Genomic DNA, 27,738 nt, shown 5'->3' on the forward strand with positions numbered 1-27,738 from the left:
TATGGAAGGAGTAACATTAACTCCTGTTCCCTTTCCCTTTCTAAAACCCAAAGTAGAACTGCCTCTTCTCAGCTAGCTTTGTTTCCTAAACTTTTTTTTTTTTATGTTTTCTGCCTTGTGTTTTTGAGGTGTATGTGTGACTTTTTCCTTCTAATGACACTCATTTTCAATGATCTCTTTACTACTTTCCTTTTAATGGAAAGCTGCAGAGATTTTAAATTCAAAATCTCTCTACTTTGCCTAGAGCAGTTCTAGGCTGAAGTTACTTTGACCATGCAGAGAGGATGCTAAAATTGTTTCTTTATAGTGAAACTTGTTGCCATGGTTATATTTCTTTCTGTTTCCATAGCATCAGAAATGAATAAAACTTTAAAATAAAAAACAAAAGCCATACTTCCTCTTACAGTTTCTTGATGTCTTTCCTAAAAATTCACTAATTTTCATGATGTCAAATTTTATTGGTTGAACACTGATCTAGGAAGAATATTCATAGTGCCACTCTTAAGGCAGAATCAGTTATGGTGGATTAGCCAGCTTCTTCTAAGTTTCTGAAGTTTTCTGGGGCTCTTCAGGACCCATGTTCTCCTAAGGGTCATCCTTGTATTACAACCAGAATAATCTAGGAGTGCTTTTTCAGCTTTACAAATAGCTACATTCATAAGAATCTTCTCTTCTAAGAAATAAAGCATACTGTTTTCTTTGATATTGCCTCTATGCTAGAAAACTGTGGCTTATTTTTTTCAGTGTGCTTTTTTTTTGGTGGGTGGCAGTAACAGTACTGGGGTTTTGAACTCAGGTCAGCTTTGAACTGCAGTCCTCTTACCTATGCCTCTCACATAGCTGGGATTACAGCTGGTTGAGATGGGATCTCACTAACTTTTTGCCTGGACTGGGCTTGAACTGTGATTAATCCTATGTCCATCTCCCAAGTAGCTGGGATAACAGACATGTACCACCATATCTGGCCCCTAGTGTGCATTTTTAAAGCTAGGTTTGAGTGACATTTTTTAAGAATCTGGGAGATCGTCTCTGACCTTAAGGTCTTTTTTAGCCCAGTGTTTCTGTGATTATTCTTCTACCCTGTTCCTCATTTTCAGGTGATTGGAAAGATGTACACTATTTGTAAATAATAACTGGTTTCTATCATGTTGAATTCCAGCTAAATTGAGGCTTCCTGAGAAGCAGTACATTCATATACCTTTAGCTTACACATTTTTTCATTAACATATATTAGTTGTACAAAGTAATATAATGCACTTTGATCATAATCACCCTCTATTATCCTCTCTTACCCCTCCCCCGACCACCTTCCTTTTCCCTAATAGTCCTCCTTCTACTTTCATGTCATCTTTTTTTCCCTCTATATTTGATATATGAGAGAAAACATGTAGTACTTGTCTGTGTCTGGCTTATTTTGCTTAACATGATGATTACCAGTTTCATAGCTTATACTTCTTAAGGAACATCAGAAAATGACTTCAATATGTTTTTTTTCCCCATTTCTTAAAGTAGCATATAGTAAATATATATTTTTTTTAAATGTTCAAAATAAACCAGAAAACATCACTTTTCCATTCTAGATGAAAGTGCTTTTTTTTTTTTTTTTTTTTTTTTTCCGGGAGTGGGGATTGAATTCAGGGTTTTGCACTTGTAAAGCACGTGCTCTACTGCTTGAGCCACACCTCCAGTTTATTTTGCTCTGGTTATTTTGGAGATGGTAGTCTCACAAACAGTTTTTCAGGGCTGGCCTCAAACTGTGATCCTTGAATCTTAGCCTCCCAAGTAGCTGGAATTACAGGTGTGAGCTACTGGTGCCTGGCTTTTCTTTCTTTCTTTTTTTGCAGTACTGTGTTTGAACTTAGGGCCTATACCTTGAGCCAACCCTTTTTTGTGATGGGTGTTTTCAGGATAGGGTCTCATGAACTGTTTGCCCAGGCTGGCTTTGAACTGTGATCCTCCTGATCTCTGCCTCCTGAGTAGTTAGGATTACAGGTGTGAGCCACCAGCACCCAGCTTCTTGGTTTCTTACTAGCCACGTTTGCATTATTCTCTGGACTTTCACTTGCCGTGAGCATCTGGGTCTCTTTTTTTTTTCCCCTTCTTATTTTTTGAGACGGTCTTGCTATGTAGCTCAGGCTGGCCTTGAACTCACTTTGTAGGCCCTGGCTGACCTCAAAGTTGTGATCCTTCCGCTCCCAATTTCTTTGATTGCAAGCTTGTGCCATCACACCCAGCTCCCATCTGGGTGTTTTTCAGAATATAACTTTATGTGCCTTTCTACTCTTTAAGGAAACTGGTGGTGACAAAAGAGAAAGAGAAGAAAGTGGGGTTGTATACAATCTATGTGAATCCCGCCAATACCCACCAGTTTGCAGTGGGTGGACGAGATCAGTTTGTGAGGTAAGTCTACTACTCTTTTTTGTCTTTGAGAGTTTGAGACTAATGCATTATATATTCTCTTGTGGTGAAGTATGAATTGCCTAGAAATCTGTTGATCACTGTCTTGATTTTTTTACCCGTTTCCAAAATGCTTAAGCACCTTCTGAGACATTCTAATGCAACAATCTGAGGGTTGGCTTTGCATGTTATAGAGATGATCATGTTTTAACGAGTCTGTGATGAATTGAAGTTCTCCACATAGTATTTGAGATATAAACCTTTACCTTCCACCATTTTCATATGTAAACTACCATAGCACTAGCAATTTTGAATACTGGTTTGGGATTCAGTAATAATTTGACTTGGATGATCTCAATGTAAACAGAGGAGTTTTGTGGCTCCCTGAACCACACTTTTCTTTATCTGTGGCATATCTTCATTACAGTGAACATCTATTGTGACCCTGGCTATTTAGGCACATCCAAAAGAAAACAGAGCATAGATTCAATTCCATACTATATCAGTTAGTTTCCTTCTACCCCTTGTTTATAAACCGTACCTATCTGTATTCATATTTTAACTACGTTTCTATGGCATCATCAGTTTGAAAGAAGTGGTATAACTAGAAAAATGAATGACTTTTTGCTTTCCTAATGGTAGTTGAAAAGCATCGTCTTTTTTTTGAAATGAGAGCACATTTTTGCAACTGTATTCTGAAATTAATTTTACTAAGAATCATGGAATAGGATAAGTTTTTGGAAAATACATGAGAGATAACCAGGCACTGGTAGATGACATCTATAATCCTAGCTACTTGGGAGGCTGAGATTGGGAGAATCCCAGTTCAGGGCTAGCTCAGGAAATAGTTCATGAAGCCCCGTCTCCAAAATAGCCAGAATAAAATGGACAGGAGGCATAGTTCAAGCAGTAGAGTACCTTCTTTGCAAGTGCAAAGCCCTGAGTTCAAACCCCAGTCCCATTTAAAAAAAACAAAAGAAAAGAAAATGCATGATAGATGACTTGATTTTGTTCAAGAATCTTTGACAACCTGGTTATTCTCTTCTTTTGATTCCCTTGCCGTAAATTCTTATCCTTTGGTCACCATAATATCCTTTGCAGATAAAGGATATAATAGATTTTTTTTAAATAAGAAGCTTTTGTTTACAAAAGGTTGTTGTCAGAATTTTCAGATGTTACCTCCTCCAAATTGAGCACTCATTGAAATTTTTACTTAGAACAGTAGATTCCTTAATAAAGTTCTAGTGGTTTATTCCAAAGCTGAAAGCTGATACTTTCCCATGATTAGAGTGGGGCTAAAGATTAGTTTTAGCATTTCTGCATAAGGAGAAATACTCAGATCTTGTTTTTTGTTGTTGTTGTTTTGGGGGGGTTTTGGGTTTTTTGGCCAGTACTGGGGTTTCAACTCGGGACCTTCCACTTTATAGGCAGGCAATGTACCACTTGAACCACACCACCAGCCCAAATCTTATGTCTGTTATCAGCCTCAATATCCTTGATTCCTTTTTGGGTCACTGGTTCTCAACAGGTAAGGCTCATTACTTCACAGAAGCACATACACATTTTGCAGCACATGTTCTCTACATGAGCAGATAGCCCTTTCTGTACTCCAGCTCTTCTCTGACATTATGGTCACCCTCAACTTCTCTGGCACTTTAGTTTGGCCAACTAAATGTTTTGGGATATCTTACTCTTTTCTTTGAAAGGACCCAAAGAGCTCATTTTCTGGTACAAATTTGAAAATATTTGTGCTGAATATTTTGTATCATAATACCATTGGCATATTCTCTAGCCCAAAGGAATTCCAGCAAAGAAATACAGAGAAATATCTTACTAATCCTCCAGGCTTTTGAATCATTCATATTGAATTTTAGTTTAGAGTTGTGAAGAGGCGTTTAAAGGAAGCTTTGGGGAGACATGCTTTTTGGCCTATGGACAAAAAGAGAGACACAGAGAAGGAAAACAGGCAAATGGAAGAGAGATGAGTGTGAGTCCCTACTATTAAATAATGCTTAAGTTAGTTTAAAAATTTACTGGAGTGCAGTAATAGAACACTTGCCTAGCATGCACCAATCCCTGAAGAGGGAAGAAAAAAAAAGAAAGAATTTGTAGGCAGAAAGTAAACAAGAATGTACCAGATGAATACTATGGTGGTAGATTGGCCATGTGCTTGGTTCACATGTAAACATGTTGTGCTGAAAGATTTGGTATAGGCGCCTTGGTTCATAAAGAAAGTATAGTCAATCTGGAAATACAGGTTAAGACATACATTCATGTATAGGAGGTGGTAATTAAAGCATCAGTAATGGAATTTGGTCATCAAAGGAAAGTACAGTAATCCCCCCCATCTCCAAGGGATACATTCTCCAGTAGATCCTTGAAACCGTGGATAGAAGCTTATATGTACTGTGTCTTTTCCTGTGCCTATCATAAACTTTAATTTGTAAATTAGACACAGTGAGATTAATAATAAACAATCATAGAAATATATTGTAATAAAAGTTATTTGAAACTTATGAATTATGTTTTTCTGGACTGGAATTTTCCATTTACTATTTTCTGACCGGAGATGACTACAGGAAACTGAAATCACAAAATGAAACTATAGATGGGGCAGGGGAATGGACTACAATATAAAGCAGGATTTTTTTTCCTTTCGTGTCCCTGCCCTCTTTGAGAATTTGAAAACAATGGTTCCCTTTTTCCAGGAAAATGCACATAAGCACAGTTTCTGGAGGTTCACATACTGTTTGAACTCCAGTTTAAAATTCCCTAATATAAAGTCAGGTGAGAGCTTAAGACTAAGTGTCTTGAGGAATATCAGCATTTAAGGGACAGATAGTCAAAGAAAGATCAGTGCATGACTATCATTGAGGAGTAGTTAGACATTAAGGAAGAGTGTTTCAGGGAAAGAGTAATGAACAAATGGCAGGACTAGAGAACAAGGCTTGAAAAATACCTTGTTGGCTTTGGCAGTTAGGTTACTAAAGAAGTCAGCCAGAGAAATTTTAGTGGTGAGTTGAGAGTCAAAGCCACATTGAGAAAGGTTAAGAAGTGAACAGCAAACAAGGAAGTAAAAACATTGAATGTAGATTGTTCTTTTGATTGCAGAGGGTAGGATAGAAAAAGCAATAGTAGGAAAGGACAGTAGGTAGAAGGATTTTAAGACAATGGCCAAATGATGGGGAAGAGGTTGGAAAATAGACTAATCAATCACACAAGGTCCCTAGATGAGAAATATTAAGAACAGCTGTGGAGAAACAGCCTCTGAGATTGGAGGAAACTGCTGGGTAAGGACATGGACTAGGCCTGCCTGTTCCTCACTGTATTTCCAGAACCTGGCATAATATCTGACATAATGTATGTGCCATGAATATTTATAAACCTTGGATTAGAAAGAAGAGGGAAGCCGGGTGCTGGTGGCTCATGTCTGTAATCCTATCTACTCAGGAGGCAAAGATCAGGAGGATTGTGGATCAAAGCCAGTCCATGAAAATAGTTTGAGAGACTCTTACTGTGAAAAAAACCTATCACAAAAAAAAAAAGGCTGGTGGAGTGGCTCAGGGTGTAGGCCCTGAGTTCAAGCCCTAGTTCAGCAAAAAAGTGGAAAAATAAAGGTAGTTTGCTTAATGGCAATGAAGAAAGGAGAACAGAGTCTTGAGGAGATCGGTGGTTTTGTGGGTTAGGAGGAGAACTGGCCAAATAAAACTTGAAGGAAGGATTGAAGTCCCAGACCCACTGGCTTATATACAGCATGGTCTTTGCCCATGAGTAATAAACTCTTTGCAGTAGATAACATAGATTTTAAAAGATCTATAATAAATATTAGTTGTTTCAGTGAAAATAAAATGATAGAAAAGTGAGAAGAGTGATAAGCCACTTAAAATGGATATAATTGAAGATTGCTACTTGATATAGAAAATACCTGGATGAATTAAGAGTTTGGAAATGGATTGGGAAGGGGAGGATCTTTACGGAAGAATATGAATCAGAATCTTGATGGGGAAAATACCCTTTATCTGCATCAACCTGACTGCTTCCTGCCACCACATTGAATTGGAACTCTGCTTTAAGGAATTTGGCTCATTGAGTTTTGACATTTTCATTGCTTCTTCCATTATAGGATTTATGACCAGAGGAAGATTGATGAAAATGAGAACAATGGAGTACTCAAAAAATTCTGTCCTCATCATCTGGTAAGATTCATAAAGGATCAGTGGCTCCTGGCTTGCCTAACTTGATTCCAAGGCTGCCCCCAAACTTGTTGGTATAGTGGGAAGAGCTTGGACTTTAAAGTCATACACCTAGATTTAAATCTTACATACTAGTTTTGTGATTTTAGGCAGTCATTTCACTTTTGTTAGCTTTAGTTTTCTAATTGACAAAACAGAGCAATAACTGCCTTGCACCATCATTGGTGAGGCAAATAGACAACCGAGAGATGCTCTAAGACTTCCCCCTTAAGGTAGTCATGTTTCATCAGTTATACTCTTGGCTTTCTCTCCCTCTTCCCTCCCCTCTCTCTCCCCCTCTCTCTCCCTCCCTCTCCCTCCCTCCTCCTCCCCCTCCCCCTCTCTCTCCCTCTGTCTCTTGTTTCTGGGAGAAGATACAGGGGAGTTTGTAGGAAAACCTGTTCCTGAAGGTGGTATAAAAAATGGTGGGGGGGGGCATCAGTCAGTATCTGCTCCTTATTGCAGGTGAACAGTGAGTCCAAAGCAAACATCACCTGTCTTGTGTACAGCCACGACGGCACAGGTACGTGAGCAGGGCCCAGCTCCTAGGCTGGCATGCCCCTTCTGTCTAGGGAGCTGCTGAGCCAGTGAGGTATGTGCCCTCCAGTGCTCACCACTGTGCTATAGCTCCAAGTGGAGCAGCTGGGGATTAGTTGCTGATGGTGAGCACATAGTGGGAGGATATAGCAGATGACCCTTGGCAAGATACCAGGCACGATTTTGCAGAATGCTGCAGAAGATGTTTGGCAGGCCTGTCTTGGAACCCGGATACTTGCCTGAGCAGCTTCTTATGCCTTTGATTTATTGCTGAATTAATAGATAATGATCTTCCTGAGCATTCTAGTACCCCTTTATTGACAGTGTGTTCCTAATCTACCCTATATAACCTCATTTGCCTGTTGTTCCAACTAAATAAGATGGGTGCTACATCTGGGTATTAGGAGGGAGCACTACTGGCAAGAAGCCCCACCCCAACCCCTCCGACATGTTGTCCCTGCATTTTTCAGCCTTTGCCTTCACTGCTGTGTTCTTGTTCTTGGCAGAGCTCCTGGCCAGTTATAATGATGAAGACATTTACCTCTTCAACTCCTCTCACAGTGATGGGGCTCAGTATGTTAAGAGATACAAAGGTCACAGAAATAATGCCACAGGTGAGACCATCTTTCTAGGTTTCTGTGGCCCAAACCTGTTGGCTTGGAGGACCACAGCATCTAGTCACATGCAAATAGGAACTACCTAGGGAGTTGGTCAATAAGAGGTTATCCCTTTGGTCAATAAGAGGTTATCCCCAGTTGGGCTGGAGTTTTCATGTTTTTTCCACTGTGCTAGAGCAAAGGGAACTCAATAGCATCTTCACTGCAGCAAGGTTGACTTTAATAATAGATTTGGACATGAAATTACTCTTTCTTCTTTTTTTTCTTTATGATTTCAGGTAACTTGGCACAAAGGCCTTATTAGAGAATCAGAGAAAGCCTTCTTTAGTTAGTAGGGCTGGATTACTTAAATTGAATAAACTTGCATCTCTAGGGAAGGAGGAAGAAATTATTCTCTTGAATGAGGCAAAAGAGGAGTAGTGGTAGTATTTAGCCCAAGTTTCCAATGAAGATTGTCTTTTTTTGTTCCGTGTCTGTGGTTCCCATACATTTGGGTGCACACATACCTGATAATCTTTTTAAAATACTGATCCCTGGCTCTCACCCCATATATTCTGATTTAATTGGTGTGGGATGCAACTTAAGTATTGGGAGTTTTTAAAGCTTCCCATGTGATTCTAACATACAGAAAAGGTAGAGAATTATTGCTCTTTCTTCTTGTTACCACTCCTAACAGATATCTATCATAATTTGACTTGGAGACAGCAGTTACTTACACATTTTTCTCTTGAGCTAGTGAGAAAAAGAAGGAAAAAAAAAATCTGTATTTGAACCTCAGTCCACAGGCAGACAAAAGGAAGAGTGCCAGTGTCATGGCTGGTATGAAACTGGCTATAGTAGTTGGGAGTCCTGGCTTCTTTTATTAATTCCAGAGAGTGGAACCCTGTTATTGAGTCTTGGAAGTAAGCACAGTTGCAGATGATTCTTACAGGCAATTGGAGCATATACCCGTATCATCTCCGATCATCTGATGACAAAAGAAACACTGATATGGTACCAGTAAAGTACATACCAAGGATAATCCTAAAGAAAAGGGCACTGCTGCCTAGGAGAATGTAGAATTGGGACAGGTGAGGCATTAGTGAGGCCTATGGTTGCCTGGTAGGGTATAAATGTTGCTCAGGGATATAGACTCCTGGGCCTTATGGAGCTCTTCGGGAGACTGTAAATAGTCCTTCTACTGGTGTGATTTTATAACTATTACAAAGCAATTTGGCTGTTGGCTGATTCAGAGTTTGTGAGTGACTAAATTCTCTGTGAGGTAAATAAATACAGGCCTGATGCCAGCTTTCATGTGGTTTGTTTCCTCATTTATCATTTCAGTTAAAGGCGTCAATTTCTATGGCCCCAAGAGTGAATTTGTGGTGAGCGGTAGTGACTGTGGGCACATCTTCCTCTGGGAGAAATCATCCTGCCAGATCATTCAGTTCATGGAGGGGGACAAAGGAGGTGTGGTGAGTATGGTGTGCTGGGCTGGCTGGCTCCCTGGCTTCTTAGGTCATTAAGGTAGGTTTTAGTGAGCCATTTTTAGTTACTACATGGTACCATGTTTTAGAGGTCCAGCCAGCTAAACTAAAAGGTGTAAGATAGCTTGGGAATGCTGAGATTTTGATGAAATACTTTCTTCTCTTTCCTTTTTTCTGCCCCCATAAAGTATGGTTTATTGAAAAGAGGAAGACATTTGAGGAAAGAACTTCTGACCTCAGTGAGATAATTTACCTCAAAGCCAGAGTCTTTTCCAAAAAATAAATCATTAGCGTTCAGGGTACACACTCGTAGTGTTAAAGATGTCTTTATGTTTCATCTCTTAAGTAAGCCAGGCACTGATCTTGACTGATTTCCTAGATCAGCAGATAAAACTAGAAGGAACATTGTTTGGACAATTAGGGAAATCAGAATATGACTATATAAAATGGTATTTAAAATTAATTTGATGTAATATTTAGAAAAATATCCTTGTACGTAGGAGATGCGTGTTGAAGTATTTAGGAATAAGTATTTGCTTATTTTTAAATTGATACAAACAATGTGCATGTGTATGTATAGAGAGAAAGCAAATGTGTCTATTTTTCCCCCCCTTAAAATGAGTGGCTAAGCAGCCTTCATATAACCCATTGTCATACCAACAGTCTGTCCTTTGAGTTCTTCAGGCATTCTCTATGGAGATAAGGCATAAAGGAAGAGTGAGGATCAGGTTAAGGAGTGAGAGTGGTCAGCTGTTAAGATGTATCTAGCCAGGTTTTTGAGACTTAGAGTTAGGAAAGAGTTCAGTAGCTTCTTCCTATTACATTAGGCCACACAAGAAAGGAAAGAGACAGTTTGGAAGAGTAGATTGTTCTGGTTACCCAAGGTCTTTAAGGAAAGACTGAAACTGTTTGGGCTTTCTTCCTTTCCATTGCTTCTAATCTATGAGAAACTGCAAAGAGCCTAGCCATGACTTGAGACTTACCAAAGAGTAGTTTTAAAATTTAAAATGGTTCCTTATCATTGGGATCCTATTCCTTCTTGTGTTTTTCTTGCCCTGCTATAAAGATATTTCAGATTTTTTTCTGGTTTCCTCTAAATTTTGGGAACCTGAGACTTACATAGATTATTAGGACTTCTGTGGCCTAAAAGCAGGAAGAGAGGAGTCTAGAAGTTCAAGGTCTCACTCTTCCCTGCTTCATTGCCTATGCTTCCATAGTTCCCATCTGTCATCTGTGGTTAACAGATCCAAAAGACTGGTGTCTTAGAATTCTACAATAGGTACTCAGTCAGAAGGAAATCAGAAGGAACAAGGGATCCTTTCTTGATCATAAACTACTGTCTTACATTTTGTTCCAGAGAGATGCAGGGATGAATGCACAGCACTTATCTATTCTCCAAAAGCACTATGCAGGCCAATTCGCTTCCAGCTCAACCAATACTAGGATTTGATGATTAATTCAAGTGCTCAAAGGGAAAGAATATCTACTTAGAATGGGTATGTCCCAGGTTAGAATTTTAGTTGTTCACAGTGTTAAAGACTAGAGCAAGAGGCATAGTGATTACCCTCTGAAGTGAGTTTCCTTACTTGTTTTTGTGTTTGTGTAAGCTTAATGATCCATGAGCTCCTTACTTGGTTCCCTGTTTTTTTTGTTATAACCTTCCTACACTGAAGATCACCAGCCTCCTACCTCAGTGTGAAGTAGTTCTAATCAGGCACTCTCCACCAGCCCTATGAAGAAGTTCTATATCATAAAGTAGAATGTTAGAACCAGAAGGATCTTACAAGTTGTCATCTACCTTGCCCAAGTCTTCTAACTCTTCTTTGGGATCCTTTTGTCCCTATTCAACTTCATAGAGACAAGAGTGGGAGATGATGTCAAAAGACAATGCCTTATTCTGTCAAGAGCACACTGATGCTTTATCCCATTCCCTACATTCCCCCTAGCCCAGTCATCTAAGGCCAGAGCTCTTTTCTCTACTCAAGCATGATTGACAGGATAACTGGCATTCAGACAGGTCTGGTGAAGTGATCAGGTACCCTGGCCCAGAAGTTCTCTGTTGACTCACACTGCAGGCTTCAACTCAGATACTGTAATGTGATTTATTCTCTTGTTCCTCTTGCCATTACCTTTGTCTTTAGTCTTAAGTCCCAAGGAATTGTTCATCTGTGTTCTTTTATTTTCCCAACTTATCAAAGCAGAGCTAGCTTAGAGTGAAGGTCTATAGCAAGGACTTACCAGGAGATGGATGAACAAGTTCAGGTTTGTATGTGTAGGTTGTCATATGTCTACTGATATTTTCAAGCTCTGGAGTGTCTTTCTAGTGCCTCCTCAGGCTCTAAATTCATTGCCTGAAAGAGCCCAAGTATAAATTGCAGTTGGCTGAAGTGTGAAATGGAGGAAGAAGAAAAAGAATGATATTTCTACTTTACTCTTAGGCTCAGACTTAAATTCAGTATTTCCCGAGCATGTGTTTATTTATAAAAATTGAAGTTAAGGAAAGTTGGAAATAAAGGTCAGCTTTATTCTCTGTGCCTGCCCCTAGTTTTTCCTCAGTTGCCTTGAGTGTGCAGGCAAGCAAGGCAGGGGAGGTTGGTCCAGAGAGAACTAAAAGAGGCTTTTTGCCAGGGGTTGTTTTCTTAGACTGTAGGGCAGCTGCAAGGTGAGGTGCCTTTCCTATCTGTTCTTCATGTGACTAAAAGCCCAAAAATGCTTTAGAAGCTAAATTTGGGTCTAGTTCTTCCGGTGAGAATGGAAACTTCCCTGCTCTATTAGGGAAACTTTTATTTCCAAGTCAGACAACAGAGGCCATACTTGCTATCAGACTAAAAGAAACTGCCTGAGCCCAAAGGCCTGCCATCATCCATAGTTCTTTTCTCTTGTTCCAGTGAATGAGGGTAGCTGAAAATTGATGCAGTGGGACCCCAAGAAGCTGCCTCATTACATCGTACCTCCTTAAGGCTGAGTTATTGTGTTCTTAGGGCAGGTAACAGGATGCTGACCCCTGGGATATATAGGGTTTTCAAATGAACTTGAACTTCCATTATTCCCCACCCCTCTCCGGTTCAGCTTCCTCTTCCCAGCGTATCTTCCTCCAGTTAGTAAACAGTTCTATGTAAATATAATTGTTCTCTGACTCCTCTCTGGGAGCTCAGTGGCAGCTGCTTCTTTCTTCATTTTTTAAAATGTGTTTTACTTAACGGAAACTACTGAAATTTTTTTTTCCCAGCCTTGGATAAGTTGGAGCTTTAGAATCTGGAAGTGACTGAAGTTATCTGAACCTCATTGCATTCTTTTGAAGCCAGCAATAAGCATGAGCAATCACTCGCCTACTCCTAGGGCTGTGTCTAGGGATGAAACCATCCCTGATCTATAAATAGGAAATAGTAGATAGGCTTGGTTTTATACCCAATATGATGTTTCCTGTACCCCCCAAGGCCCTTTGGCCTAGGCTCAAAGTGGGTAGGCCTGCCTACCTTTGTAGTAGCTGTCTCAGTCCTAATGGAGGGCATTTATTTGGCTCTTAGTGAGTAGTGGTTTTAAACTGTGCTCCCACATACCCCTGAGCCTATGGTTTCTTTTTCTCCTGACCAGGTAAACTGTCTTGAGCCCCACCCTCACCTGCCTGTGCTGGCAACCAGTGGCCTAGACCATGATGTGAAGATCTGGGCACCCACAGCTGAAACTTCCACTGAGCTGACGGGGTTAAAGGATGTAAGTGACTGACTGCAGAAGTTCTTTTCTCCTAATGCACATAATGTTATCATTCTTTACTGTCATAGAAAGGAGTAACTTACTGCTCTGTTCTTTAAAGACATTAAAGTCTTCAACCTTCTCAGTCCTTTCCTAATCTAATCTAGCTCTACATCTTAAAGCGACCAAAGGGAGGATTTTATTGGGATAGAATACCAATTTCTTTTTTCCCCATTGCTAGGGATCAAACCCAGAGCCTTATGTATGCTAGGCAAATGCTCTATCACTGAGCTGTATCCCCAGCCTTCATTTTTTGAGACAAGGTCTTACATGTAGCCCAGGCTGGCCTTGAACTTGTGACTTTCTGTCTCAGCCTCCTGAGTGCTGTGATCACTGGTTTGCACCATCATACCTAGTGCCAATACCAGCCTTCTTGATGAGGTCAGGTTCCCTATTCATTACTACCCCTGTCCCCAACCCTTTTGGGTTCCAGGTGATTAAGAAGAACAAGCGAGAGCGGGATGAAGATAGCTTGCACCACACTGACCTGTTTGATAGCCACATGCTATGGTTCCTTATGCATCACCTGAGACAGAGACGCCATCACCGGGTAAGCTGGGATTGGAAGTGAGCTCCCAAAGGCATGACCATCATAAGAAAACTAAAAAAAGTTCCAGTGCACACATCCTCACTACTTTAAGGAGGAATCATATGGTCTTGGTTGGGTTTCATATCTATTGTCCCCTATCTTTTAGAGTCACCAGCAGAAAGGGATGGTATTTGCTTTTATCCTCTGTTGCCATATACAGAGAGCTGTCTTCATAAAGGCAATGGCAGGTGGTGGGGAGGGAGTGGAGAATAGGAAGTCTCAGGGTCCCTTCTGTGTTTACTGTCATGCTAGAAGAAGCCTAGGGCAGGGGTCAGCAAACTGGTAGTTTGGCCTGCTGCCAATTTTCATAAATAAAATTTTATTGGAAATGTGGCCACACCCATTCTTTGTATTGTTTATACCTGCTTCCATGGTACAATGGCAGAGTTGAGCAGTTGTGACAGATAACACTGGACCCACAAATCTGAAATATTTACTAACTGGCCCTTTAAGAAAAACTATGACTGGATGAGGGGCAAGCACCTCCAATTATAGCTACTTGGGAGACTGAGGTAGGAGGATCCCAAGTTTGAAGCCACACATAAGAAGACCCCCCATCTCAAAAATAAATTAGTTAAAAATTTTGCTGATCCCTGGCCTAGCTAAAACCAAGTAGCCTTGTCCTTGTTTCAGTTACTAATAAGGCTTTCCCATCCTACAGCGTTGGCGAGAACCTGGGGTTGGGGCCACGGATGCAGACTCTGATGAGTCTCCCAGCTCCTCAGACACATCCGACGAGGAGGAGGGTCCTGACCGGGTGCAGTGCATGCCATCCTGAGGCCCCATACCTAGGAGGGGCAGGCTGGGGCTGATAACCCGATCCTGCCTGGGCAACCCTTTGCTGCCCCCAGGCCCTTACATTCAGCAGAAACGCACTTTGGACTTTTTGTTTAGATGAAATTATCCCAGGAAAAGGACAGACCAGAGGGGAACAAATCATCAGAGCCCACCCTGGGAGTGGGAGTTGAGCCCTGGAATGGGGTTCCATGGAGAGGTGCAGAGGACTCAGCACAAGTGGCCTCTCTCTGAAGCCTTTTTTTTCAGGGGAGGAGGAACCTGTTTTGTTAACTGGTTTAGGATAAGGAATGGGGCTTTTCTTTAATTTCCCTTGTTTCTTTTGTGGGGGGTGGGTGGGGAGAACAACTGGCTGTTCAGAATGGAGGGGCCAGAGTGGAGAGAGGAATGCCACTCTCTTTGGTTTAGGTTTTTGACCTTTTTTCCTTTTTTTTTTTTTTAAAAGTCTATGGCAGTTTCACTGTTTTTACTCTCTGAGCAACTCCATCCCAGGATCCTGTTTTTCTGGGAAGTCCTTAGAGCCCCTAACCATCCCACACTCTTCACTTTCCTTTCCACCTCACTCATTCTCTGTACTTATCACAGTGTTTTGCACTTGATTATGTACCCTTCACTCTCCTCTCTTCATCCTATCACCCCTTAAACGGGTCTGGTGAAGGAGGTTGGGGAGAGTTGGGAGGAGGGGCAGAGGTGGAGAATAGGAAGGATGTTACCTCTTATTTTTTTCTTAATTGTTTGGTGGCAGCAATCTCCCTGTCCCTATTACTGTTAGAAGCCTAATTTTATATCTATAAATATATTAAAAAGCGAGTCAAACTTGGATGTATCAAGTTAAAATTATTGTCAAAGTTTAAATACTTATATATTCTCTATGAATGCAATAAAGGGACTTAAAGGAAGAGTGAGCAAGAGTGATGATATAGAGGTGACACCTGTGGTCAGTTTGCCCTTTATTTATGGCCATTAGAGCATGGGGCTTACCCTTAGGTTTTAGGGAGCTCGAGAATGGAAAGATCCCTAGTTCTGCCCTTCCCTGCCTTGGTGTAGGGGTTTAGGAAAGCAAGAAATTCCTCTCAACTCTTTGCCTCAGATCCCCTCTCTCTCTTAAGTCTTGTGGGAGCTCCTAGGATCATTCTTGTAACCCACATGACTGAACTATGACTTCTGGAAGGGCACTGCTACTGTAGACTTTTCTGGTTCTGGGTATGACAGAAGGCACATACTCCCTCCCTTTCTTACCTTTAGTTGCTTGATTCTTTAAAGCCATTCAACTCTACACTAGCTCCCTTCCTAATGAAAGAGTGAAGGGACAAACTTCCTGGGTTTGATTTTATACCTTGTCTTATTATTTTAGGTGAAGGGACAAGTCAGCAATCTTATGGATTGATTCTGGTGGCTAGGGCTTGGACACCTGTGTTAACCCAGTCACTACATATGAAAGTCCCAGTTGAATTTTCTTCTTTAAATGCTTTTGCTGCTATTTCTTTGCTCCCAGTTTCCACAAAATCTAGTCAGGAATCCTGCATCCCAGAGCACCTGGATTCTATTACACCAGGCCAGGAAGGATGGGAGAAAGAGTGAGATGATGATATTTAAGCCAGGCACCAGCAGCTCACACCTGTAATCCTAGCTACTCAGGAGGCAGAGATAGGAGGATTGTGGTTTGAAGCTAGGCAGGGCAAATAGTTCTGAGAGACCCTATCAAAAAACCCTCCACAAAAATAGGGCTGGTGGAATGGCTGATGGTGAAGGCCCTGAGTTCAAGCCCCAGTACCGCAAAAAAAAAAAGATGAAATTCCCAGACACTCCTTCCTGCCTCTTTTTCCTACCACTCTCAGACCAGATGTTAGATATTGCACTTCCTAAGGTTGAGAATGTGTGGTGACTGAGTGGTCTTGTGTCCTTGTTGGTAGTATGGTGATGAGCTGAGCTGAAAACCATGCACTCTGGAATTTGTTGTATTTTTTTTTTCTCAGTAAAGCTTTTTCCCCACAACTGCTGCTCTGTGTGGTATATGATCCATTCATTCATGATAGACTATTTTTGTTCTTTCCAATACAGACACTTGGCCCTGCCCTCTCCTTTACCCATGTTAAAATTTTAGCAAGTCCAGACGGGGATGTTCCTCTTCCAGTGCTTGGGCTCCAGTTGGAGACTGTTATAAGTGGAGTAGGCTTCATTTACCTCAGTGGTATTTAGGGGTTAGCAATCCTATTTGGGGTGTTTCCAGATCCCTGATCCATGTTGCAATGAACATACAGGAATAAATATTGCTTCCCTCCTTTCCCAGTCATTCAAAGGCTTCAAAAATCCTGGTCACTCACAGAAATTCTATAATCAGTCAGATGCAGTACAATCGGACACCTTTATTCCAGGGTTAGAATGAGGCCGTGCACGCTGCAGACAGAGGAGCACAGGATAGGGGCAACCTCACAGCAGTACAAAGGGTGGGAGGGCATGTTAGTCTTTTTAGATTCTTTTTTTTTTTTTGCTTTACAGAGAAACTACTAGATGGCTGCAAATAACCCTGTCTCTCTTCTCTCGTGTCTTCATATAGAAGTCTTACCTTGCTCTCTCTCATGCTCTCACACACATAACATCCCAATGGAAGGGGAGTTTATGCTCATTTTCTTCTTCCCAATTCTACCAGTATCTCTAACAGGGCTAGGGAGACTTGGGAAGGTCCTTTAAGGCAAAACCGTGGAATCCTCGAGTTTTTTGTGTTAAGGCAGTTGTCCACAGCAGTGGCCAGGGGAACAGGCAGACTGCACTGGGCTAGGAGTTGAGGGTGCTTTCTACAGTCTGGCTTCTTCCAACAGCTAGTCCTCCCCTCCCACTAAAGTTTTGCTCCCACATCCTAAAATCTCCTAACTTCAACTTTATCTAGATAGTCTCAAGTTTGCATATGAATTTAATGTTTATTGTTGTTTAAGATTTTTGTTTTCAGGAAAAAGCTTTCCTTTCTGTTTGAACTATGTAGCAATTTGATTCTGCCACTCCCTTCGCTGTGGCATTTCTCTCCCACCCCTGCTCTGGTCTAGACAATAAGTTAATGCTATACACCACAAAAAAGGGCAGACATGGCAGTGCGGGTTTAATATACATATATGTAGAATATATATGTACACACAGTTAGCACGGTCAGGGTGAGGAAGGGCATCTTGGGACAGGCAGGAGGCTAGGACCACTCACTGTACTCTTAGTGATTTGGCTAGGAGGCATCCACAAGCCCAAGGCGTGAGGGTATCAAGTGAGGAAGGTTACCAAGTTCCCCTCCTGAGTTGAATTGGGGATGGGGACCAGTGCAAAGGGAAACACTGTATTTAACTTTTCTTTCTGGCTTGGAGTGTTCTAGACCTAAGTAGAGAGAAGGGAACGTTGCCTGCAATATCCACATTGGGAATTGTTGCAGATAGGTCAACAGGTTGAGGTTAAAAACCTAAGGATCTCATTCCCCAGCCTCCCTAGTTTCAGGATCAGTGTGTGCAACAGTCTGAGTAGGAATAAAGGAATGGAAAAGGGATCCATCTCTGCCTGCATCTCCATTTCAGGCTCAGTGGTACATGTTCCCAGTACAGGTTCTCCAGAACAGAAGTGGGTAGGGCATTAAAGTTGGCTATTCCATGGGGTTTGATCTTTGGGACCAAGAACTGATCCAGTGGTCTTCTCATTGACTCCTGGCTCATAGCATACATCTTAGGCTCATGAGAGGGCATAAAAAGGAGCCTGCTGGCACCCAGGCCCTCCAGCCTAGGGAACAGCAGGAAACTAGACTCTAGCCAGTCCAACATAGTGTTTCAAACACTGAACTCTGGCTTTTCTTTACCCATTCCAGGTAGAGGTTGAGTGGCCTCTTCACTTTCCTTACACACTGCTTTTCCTCAGACCTACCCACCTCTCCCATACTTCACTGCCACCGTAGTTCCTCAGTGTAGGAAAATGCCAGATCCTTTCTGCTTCCACACTTTAAAGATGGCGGGGGGAGGGGGGAGTGGAGGAAAGGGAAGGAGGAATGTGCCAATTTCTATTTGCATAGAAATAGCCCCCACCTCCCACCTAGAGTGGGAAAACTAAGCCCCCCACACCCCAACTCCCATCCCCTCACGAGGAGGAACTAGATGAGCTAGACATATAGACAGACAGCCAGAGCGTGCGCACACGCACACAACACGCGCACAGTAAGGGGGTTAGGACCAGGTTAGTAAGTAGATACAGGACGGGGGTTGTCCTTGCCCCCTCCCATGGAAGGTGGGGAAGGGAGCGATCTGATGAAGGTCCAACCTTCCTTCTCTTCCTCCCCCTTGCTCAGGCCTTCTTCGGTGGGGGAGCCAATTTGATGATCTCTTCCTCAGAGGGCTGCCGGATAATGTCTGGGGGCAAAAAGGGATGTGTCCAGGGATGAAAGTTGTGGTAGGTGTGAGGCAGGCCCATTAAGCATCAACCTCCATTCTCCCAAAATACATGTACAAGGGAAGGGGCCAGATGTGGTGGTTCATGCCTGTAATCCCAGCATTCGAGAAGTGAAGGCAGGAGGACTGTACATTTGAGGCCAGCCTGGGCTACATAGGTGGTCTCAGGCCAGCCTGGGCTATGAGATCTTGTCTCAAAAACATAAAGAAGGGGCAGAGGTTGTAGCTATGCTAAGGCATGGCCTCTTACCTTTGTACTTCTTGGCACTGGGAATACGGGTTAGCTTGGTGTCCACCTCATCCTCCTCAGAGATCTTTAGCACACGGGTTCTGTAGTCAACCACCATAGTGAGTAGGTCAGGACGGCGGGAGATCTCAAAGATGTGCTCAATGTAGGAAAGGTTGTCTGGAGGAAGGCGGGAGACCAGATCAGAAGTAGGCTGAGGAGGTCAGATTCCCTAACCTGCCAGGCCAGTGTTCTGGAACCAAGGCTGAAATGCTCACATTGGTTTTTGGAGGGGCAACTCTGAAAGAAGAGGGGCTGCTAACCCAGGAAGGAAAGCTGAGGCACCCATACAATAGAACACTGATCCCAGGAAGGGCAGGTGCTTGGTCAGTGAATATCTAGGTTATCAGTTGGAAATAAAGGTTTTGAATTAGACAACGAGTTCTATACTGAAGGGTGATGGCAATAGAAAAACTGCCTTCTAAAACCCTGTCCCTTTTCCTCTTTTCTCTCCAAGTGAGCACCACGAAGAATTTCCCAGCAGCATTATGAGACAGGAAGGGTGGAATTTTTATAGACAACCCAGGAGAGATGCTGGGGCCAGTGAGAAAGGTTACTTTAAATGAGAGGAGACACGGATACATCTAGGATATCTCCACAGCTTGCCCAGTTCCAAGAGATTACAAATACATTCAGACTTCCTGGCTCCTGCTCAGATTACTGAAGTAATCTAACTGTAATATGTCCTCCTTCAGCCTCCCTCCCTGCTGTCCACACTACTGTCAGGATAATATACCTGCAAAGCTCTAAGGTCACTCATCTCAGATACCTGGTACTCAAGGTCCTCTACTACACAGTTCTTGAGTTTCCTTCCCAGGTACATACCTAATTAGTATTCCCAGTCAAACTGAGCAGGACCCTGCTTTTCCAAACACACCAGAAACTATGATTGTACCTCTGCCTAACAGACCCTCCTTTGGATTCTAACTTAGAAATCCCACTTGCCTTTCTGGGCTATCTTAAATACTAGTTCTACCATAAAGTGCCCTGCTGCATGGAATTGCTCTAATCTGCCCCCTACTCCCTCCAAAAAATGAGCAGTCTCTAAAAATGGATAAGAAAGTATTAGAATTTGTGGTTTTATTTTAAAGTTTACCACTTTTAAGTTCTATTTTTATGTTGTATTATATATGTAATAGATTTGAGAAACATTTTTTACTGACAATGAAAGGCATCTGAAGACTACTGCCTCAGAGCCCCTTATACTCTCTTGTCAGAGAGAGGTGCACTTTGTGTGTGTAAGAGCTTTGTGCTCATCTCTATTTGGTGTATGAACAGAGCGCCCTCCCCCACCTTTGTCCAATTTGTTGTGGCTCTCCAGGAAGCTAAACCAGGCGCTGCCTGTAGTGATCTCCTCACTCTTCTCACTGGGGATGTCCTCCTTGCAGGCAGACTTGAGCTGTTCCAGATCCTCAAGAGTGATGTTGTTGGTCAGGTCCCGAAGGAGAGTCCCGTACTCAGCCATGACTGGGGTTGAGAGGCAACAGAGACAGGAGGCTGAGTTTAGTGTACAGGGTCTGGTTCACTTACTGGCACTACTCAACCTCTGCTGTGCTCTGCCCTGACAGGCATGCTCCTAGAACATGGAGGTTTGGGGAAGTGGGCAGGGCTGGAGGAAGAAAAGGGAGACAGGGGAGGCAGTGAGAATAGCTAGGATACAGTCTAGAGCCTAGAGTGAGGAGTCATGTCTTCCCGCCCCACACTATCTTTTTCTTCTTTATCCCCCCCTCACAGTAACCCTGGCAACAGCTCCCCTGACTGAGGAGGCGGTTACCATGGAAACCTCCCGACTTTCCTCACCCTCTGTCTCTAAGCCCCCCCCAGTTGCCCCACCCACCTGCAACCCCTCCCCCTGTCAGGAAAAAAACAAAACACTCAAAAACAACACCAGGGGGAGGCTTGCTGTGGCAGTGAGAAGCTGAAAAGGAGCTGCAGACGTTGGTTGAAGCTTATGTGTTCTAGCTTCCATTCTTCCCGAGAAGCAAAGGGGTCCCTCGCTTCATCTTCCCACCACCCCAGTAATGACTCATTTTGAATGGATGCCTAGTTGCTTGGCCTGATGGATCCCTGGCCCCTCTGTTTAGCCTTGCATTAGGTCATTAGGGCTTAGGGTGGAGAGAAGCAGTGGGCCACCCCCACCTTTGTGGAGCCCATCTTCCCCCATGATGGGCCCCCTCTTAGCCTTCTCTCCTAGCCTTTATGCTGTGCCCGCAGCCCCCGCGCCCAAGAATACCAAGCGGCTGGCTCTGGCCCCTTGCCCAGTTCCCAGGCTGGCTGGGTGGGGGTGGGGGTGGGGAGTTTAGCTGAAGCTTTAGGAGAGTCTAGCAGGAAGGGGGCTGCTACCCCTTCTTGCACCAACATCCTAGCAGTACTTTCAGCATAGCCTCCCACAATGGGTTGGGCAAGGCCAGATCTCGCAAAGGTCTTCACTCCACAGGTGAGAACACTCAAGGTTTCCTTCCACTAAAAGAGGAGCTGTGGCTAAGACAGGAAGAAAGAAGACCAGACCTTATAATCAACTTTCTGGATTTGATAAAATGAAACTCTAGTGGTGAGCTCAAAACAGGGACTTATTTTCCACAGTGAGTATATATTTCTTTTATAATCAGAAAAGTAAAGCATTAAAAAAAATGTAAATCACAGGTGGAGGGGCTCAAGTGATAGGGCACCTGCCTGCCTAGCAAGCACAAAGCCCTGCGTTCAATCCCTAGTACCGACAAAAAAAAAAAGGAAAAAACAAACAAACAAAAAAACCCAACTGTGCATAGCAACATTCAGGGCCTAGCACAGTGTTAGTTATTAAAAAGTAAATCAAATCACATCATAAACACTCCTAGACCAAAGTGTGGACAATGAGCTAGATGAATCACCCCAACATCAGGCTGGCAAATCAAAGGGGACAGAGTGACACCCTTATTTTGTTCAGTTCTGGGCATTATTGTATGTAACTGAGGCAAAGAGGAATGGCCATTACACAATAAAAAGTCCCCATTTCCAGTCCACTACTTAAACCAGAATAAACAAGTCTCCCCAGGTGACAGGCACTGTGACACAAACAATGAGCCAGACAGTAGGGCTAACATGACCCCCACGAGAAACAGTCACTGACAGGCACACTCACTTGCACACCCAGGTGCAACCAGACAGAAGGGCCCAGTGGTGGTCCTGCCAGGCTGGGCCAGGAACAATGCTTTCTGACTGTCAGCACCAGGAACCATCTCTGCCTTGAAATCTAGGTCACAGCAGCAGGCTCTAGAGCCCAACCCTGCCTCCACTGATAATCCGAGGGCAGAAAAGGGGGCATATGGGAGGGGAGACAAGCAAGCGTTCTAGCAAGGAAGATAAGAGAGGTGGGGCTAGAAGGGAAAGAGGGTAGCACAGGAATGAGACAAGAAGCCACTAACCCATTTGAGACCCTGGTGCCAAGGCCTTGACAAGGGGGAAGGATTTAGGGTCATAGTGTCTTGCTTTCTTAGGAAAGAAGAGTTTATAAATATGAGTGATCCTGTAGGAAGAAAGTGTATATGCAGGTGTCTGTGAATCTCTTGGGAGGAGTTAAGATTTGGGGCTCTGAATCTAAAACACAGACCTACAGGAGAGGTGGGTGGGAATGGATTAATGTGTGTAACACACCACCCACAAAAGCTGGGGGCAGTGGGTAGGAGCTTTCTAAGAGTGAAACAGATACAAGGAGGCCACAAAGATAAATGGGAATGGGAATTTAAAGTGGTTGAGAGGAGATGTGTGTGATAGGATCCTACGTGTGGATGCTGATCCCTGGGTGGGTATTGGTGTGTGGAGGAGGCAGTGGGTGTATTTGGATTCTCTGGTAATGGAGGCATGTGCCAGTACTGGGTGTGTAGCTGTGGGTGCCCAGGCTGTGAACATATGTGGGATGTGTGTTTATATATGTCTTAACCAACTGAGAGTGTGGGTAAGAAAGTACATAACCACAGGCTCAAGTCCAGAGGGGAGCCCACAAAATGGAGGAAGAGAGCTGGGGTTGGGAAAGGCTGCCTATGAGGAGCTGGGGGGCAGGGAGGAGTCCACAAGGCTGCAGCAGGCTTAGCTCAGCCTGTTACCATAACAACCCCAGTTCTGGGTGCTCCCCACCACCAACGCCAGTAATCAGGACAGTGACACCACTGGTGAATAGGAGTAGTGTGGGGAGTGGTAAGAAGGGACTCTTTGAGGGAGCAAGGAAAGGCACTGGTTACCCCTCAGAGAGATCCCATTTGCCCATGTCGAAGTGTGGCAGCAGAAGCAAGGCAGAGTAGTTTGGGTAAGATTTTCAAGGTGTGGGGAGGTGGGATGGGATGAGCATTACCCGGCTCTCAAAGTCTTGCTGATCAACTATTGTCCCTAGCTGGTCTGACTTGGCAGAACTTGGCTCCTTCATTCTCTGAGTCACTTTCCTCACTAGAGATTTAGAATGCCCTAAGACCTACGGAGAAGTCTTTTGCCCTCCTAAACTCTGAAAAGTTCTCATGATTATCTCTGAGCAGTGCAGAGGGCTACCCTGGGAACAGCAGGCAGCCTGGGCGGAGGCCATTCTTGGGACAGGATACCAAGGGCAGGAACTGGGAACCGGAGCTGAGGCTGCCAGGAAGTCAGTCCCTTTCCCTCCCAGCTCATTCTGCACTCTGCTCACTGCTTCCTCACACCTTCCTTCCTTCCTCCCTCCCTCTCCTAAGCTGTCCTCAGGTGGAGCCCTGACAAAGGTTGAACTGACTAAAGATGCTGGGGAAGAGGGGCAGGAGGTAAGGATCATTAGTTACTGACCTTTTAGGATAGGCGCTGGGAAGATGGCAGTTAGGTGCTCCGTGGGCACTAGGGGAGGAAGAAGCAGGCCCTGGGGGTGCTTAGAGAAGCTTGTCAAATAGGATGAACACCTGTAGAGGAAGTGGCAGCACCAAAAGAATATCTGTCATTCTGACAGATATGCAAGGCATGTTAATCCTTTCTCTCTAACATTCAGTTCTAGAGCTTCAGTAAACTTAAGAAGGAAGCCTGAGGATTAGGAGCTGTTGCCCCTCCCTCCTTCACATCTGCTGCAGCTGCCTAAGAGTGAGGGGAGGGGCCATCCCACACAGCTGCAAGGACCTGGAGGTCCCTATAATAGACAGGAAGAAACTCTTAGGCTTATCTGAAGTTGGAAGTAATGAAGGAGAGGCAGAGTAGTGGAAAGGGAAAGAGTGGGGTCCTAGCTGTCCTATTTTAAATTATATCTGGGCCTCAAATTCAAACAGTCCTGTAGTTTACTCTCCATGCATTTATTCAGCTTTGGGTGCCCCCCCACATCATTTTTATTTCCGTAACAAAGAAAAACGAGGGTCTGAGGCTACAGGATCAGTATGGGGGCAGCATGGGAATAAGGAGATAATATACTTGGATCCCCAAATGTTCAGTACCATTCAAGAAGCAATCCAGGTTGCCCTGGACCTGGGGACACAGGCTACGCCCTCAGCCCTTAATCTACAAGAAGGGCCAGACCCAAGAAGGGGGCAGCCAAAGATAGCTGGCATTGGATCTGTCAGGGCAGCGAGGGCTGCATGACGGTGAGGGGGACAGGACCTGGGACTCTTCCTAGCCCATCTGTTTCTACTCATCTGATGATGATGCTGCCCACTATTTCTTGCTCTCCCATTTCTGTCTATTCCCATCCATTTCCTCTCTCTTTAGTCTTTCCATTTCTCTTTTTCTCCTTTCAATGGGCATTCATCCCTTCCAGCCATTCCTATTCACCCTTCCTGTTCAGTGGTAGCCATGAATACGTTAGGACTCAGTGTACCCATCTGAATACTCAGCTACTATTAAGATACAGTAGGTATCTTAATAGTACTGCTGTAAAAGACAGAGTAAGTGTGGTGGGAGGAGCCTGAAGATGCAGGAGTTGGCTGTCTATTGGCTGATGGAGACTCCTTCTTGACATTGTATGTGAGGATCTATGTGATAGCAAGGCACAGTGTGATTGTGACCCTCTTCATGAATGACAGTGTATGCACATATGATAGGCACAGGTGTTATGGAAGTGAGCAAGTAGGAAAGCTGGCAGCCTAAGGCCTGCTGGCAATTTCCCCAGTGGAGTGTTTAACCACAAAGGGAAGAGCAATTAACACTAATCGCTCTGACAGCCTGGGGGCCACACAACCTAAAGAAACAAGACATACATATTCAGCATGTTCCTTCCAACTCCCTGCTTTTGTCCTCGTCTACTCTCCAGCACCCTTCAGACTGACCATTTCTGTCTCTCTTTTCTCCCTCTCTGTGGTTCCCTGACTGTACTTCTGTCCCTCTCTGGCTGTCTGTCCCTTCTTCCATGTCTGTCTCCTAATACACATTCCTCTCATTCTCTCTCTCCATCTGACTTGGGCTCCATCCTTGGCTGACTCATACTCATTCTTTTTCTCCCTCTCCCTTTCTTCCTCTCCCTCCTCCATCCCTTGGCCACTCTGATGCCCAGAAACTAGCCACTCCCAGTACCTTACGTTCTAACTGGAGCCACCAAGAGAGGTCACAAGAAGTCCCTTCACTCACCTAAGAGCACAGACTCATTAGTCCTCAAAGTCCTGTCTCCTAACGAAAATCATAGTGGGTTTGGGGATAATGTCCCCTTCTGTCCACTACTCCTGTTAAGACCTGTGTCTTGGAGCCCATAGTCCAGGAAACTTCACATGGGGGGCAGTGGATTATGGTGGGCGGCTGGATGTGGATGGTAGTGCAGGGATGTTTGTGATTAGGTGTGTGCGCTGAGGCAATGTGTGTAAGTCACATGGGCGTGTGTCACTGAGTGTTCTGGCTGTCTCATAGATGTGCTTGTGTTCCTGTCAGTTTTGACACAGATTTTATGGAATTAATTAGGGGTTTTACGTTAACGACATCATTCCTCTGCAACCTTAAGGCAAGCTTTAACCAATCCCACCTCTTCCCAGGTACAGTGGGCTGGGGGTGAGGGCACGGGGTGCCAGTCGCCGGCTGGAGCGGAACTGAAGCTAGGCTGAGCCGGGATGGAAGGCGGAGGGAGTCCGAAGCCAGAGCGGGGAGGGAGGGGCAGGAGCTGGCCCGGCCGGGCCGGCTGGGCGGGAAGCAGGCTGCATCCTAATCCCCAGGCCCGGGTAGGACTGCCAAACTGAGGTTCCGCGCGGAAAGGGCGGCCGAAGCCACGCTGCCTCCAGCACACTCGGGACGCACCGACAGAGATGGACCCCATGGGGCCTGACACAGCGGCCTGTCTGGGTCCTCACGCTCCCCCCATCTGCCTCCCTGCGTCCCGGGTCTGTCACCCCTCCAAACCCAGACCCCAAATTTGCCCCCTCCCCACAACACGTCTCTCCTCCGCCCCTCTCACCGCCTCCGGAGCTGAGAGCTCAGGGCTCGGGCACTCCCGGGTCCCCGGTTCCTAAGCAGCGTCCGGAGCCTCCTCCTTGGCTCCCGCCGCCGCTGCTTCTGCCGCCGCCGCCGCCGCCGCCGCCGCCGCCGCCGCCGCCTCTTCCGCCCGCGGAGCCAGAGCCGGAGCCCAGCGCCGCCTCACCCCACCCGGCTGGCCGGTGATGTCAGAGCCGGGGAGGGGCGGGGGGCGGGGAGCCGCGAGAGGAGGGGGAGGGGAGGCGAGGGTCTGGACCACAGGACAGGGGCTCTGGAAGACTCCTAGGATGGGGACGCGATTGGGCAGATAACCGGGGTAGGGACGTTGCTTCTTCCCTCTAAACTGCGAAACAGTTCTCAGATTTAATTCTTTCCCAGTGGGACACTTCCCTTGTGACCTTTGGATGACCGTCTTGGACGAGACCCCTGAGCAGCACAGTAAATTGGAGGTTAGGGATTTGGATGGCCTTGGCCCTTGGGTTCTCTTAAGCTTCTTACTTTGGAGTTTGCAGAAACTGCTTTCCTAGCCTTTGTGGGTCAGGACAGTGGTAGCAAATGATCTGCTCATCCACACTGGGAGTACAGTGAGTGTTAGGGGGTGGGAAGGGTTAAGTAGCAACTTGGGGAGGTCCCTTACTTGACCTGGAGCCTTGGCTCTTCTCTCCTAGTGTGATGCCAGTGGCCCTGGTGTATTTCACCTTTTCTAAATATCTCCCTCCCTCTCTTCCCCCCACCATGATGTAATTTTATTTTGGGGGAGAAAAAGCAGCTCAGTATGCAAATATAGACAGCTAACAAAGCCACACTTAGTTGTCTTCTAGCTCTGCCCCTCTGCCCAGACCCAGTGTGGTAGTTCTCACTTCCCGTCCACTTCAGGGACTTTCCTCCCCCAAATTCTCAGCCAGACTGAAAGAGGGAAGGAAGAATTTGGGGGAGCATCCCTTTCACCCCATCTCCAGCATACAGTCTTGCCTCAACTCTGGCAGGGTTTAGCCCTGGGAAAAGGCGTGAGCACCCTCAGTGTTTGTACACTTCCAGAAACACCCCCAGTTGCCTCAGTTCCAGTCTGGCAGAGTCCCTCCAGAAGCCTGATGAGCTCTTTTCTTGGGGTCTACACTGCCCCTAGAAGCAACTCAAGATGAGCTGCTTTGAGTTTCACAGCCCTTCTCTTTGCTCCTTTTCCTTTAGTATGAGCCACCACTGCCCCTTTAAGAATCATACACCCTTATAACTTACCTTAGTTTGTGTATTGCATTTGTTTCATGTCATAGGGCCCAAACCTATTTTGTTGA

At 44.6% G+C, this 27,738-nt stretch overlaps 2 protein-coding genes across 8 annotated transcripts in view; one reads left to right on the plus strand and one right to left on the minus strand.

The window, feature by feature from the left end:
- Dcaf8 (DDB1 and CUL4 associated factor 8) overlaps positions 1-17,323 on the plus strand; it is a 49,203-nt gene extending 31,880 nt beyond the window's left edge. For all 6 annotated transcript variants that reach the window (XM_074047697.1, XM_020169206.2, XM_020169205.2 and 3 more), the window contains 8 exons: positions 2,290-2,400; positions 6,521-6,593; positions 7,095-7,152; positions 7,673-7,780; positions 9,107-9,237; positions 12,844-12,963; positions 13,436-13,552; positions 14,253-17,323. In XM_074047697.1, the coding sequence (XP_073903798.1) occupies positions 2,290-2,400; positions 6,521-6,593; positions 7,095-7,152; positions 7,673-7,780; positions 9,107-9,237; positions 12,844-12,963; positions 13,436-13,552; positions 14,253-14,369 (835 nt within the window). In that variant the 3' untranslated portion in view covers positions 14,370-17,323. The remainder of the gene's footprint in view (positions 1-2,289; positions 2,401-6,520; positions 6,594-7,094; positions 7,153-7,672; positions 7,781-9,106; positions 9,238-12,843; positions 12,964-13,435; positions 13,553-14,252) is intronic.
- On the minus strand, positions 16,733-26,582 carry Pea15 (proliferation and apoptosis adaptor protein 15). 2 transcript variants are annotated; one of them, XM_020169209.2, is made up of 5 exons: positions 26,430-26,582; positions 23,864-23,973; positions 20,375-20,548; positions 19,046-19,201; positions 16,733-18,756 (listed from the first exon to the last, which is right to left on the minus strand). In XM_020169209.2, exons 3-5 carry the CDS (start codon positions 20,544-20,546, stop codon positions 18,692-18,694), a joined length of 393 nt encoding a protein of 130 aa, XP_020024798.2. In that variant the 5' UTR covers positions 20,547-20,548; positions 23,864-23,973; positions 26,430-26,582; the 3' UTR covers positions 16,733-18,691. The 2 variants fall into 2 exon arrangements, with proteins under 2 accessions (XP_020024798.2, XP_020024799.2); XM_020169210.2 differs by lacking the exon at positions 23,864-23,973 and having other exon boundaries at positions 26,430-26,578.
- Positions 26,583-27,738: the final 1,156 nt, after the last annotated feature.

The sequence above is a fragment of the Castor canadensis genome, chromosome 11 (assembly GCF_047511655.1).
Source record: "Castor canadensis chromosome 11, mCasCan1.hap1v2, whole genome shotgun sequence".
NCBI lineage: Eukaryota > Metazoa > Chordata > Mammalia > Rodentia > Castoridae > Castor > Castor canadensis.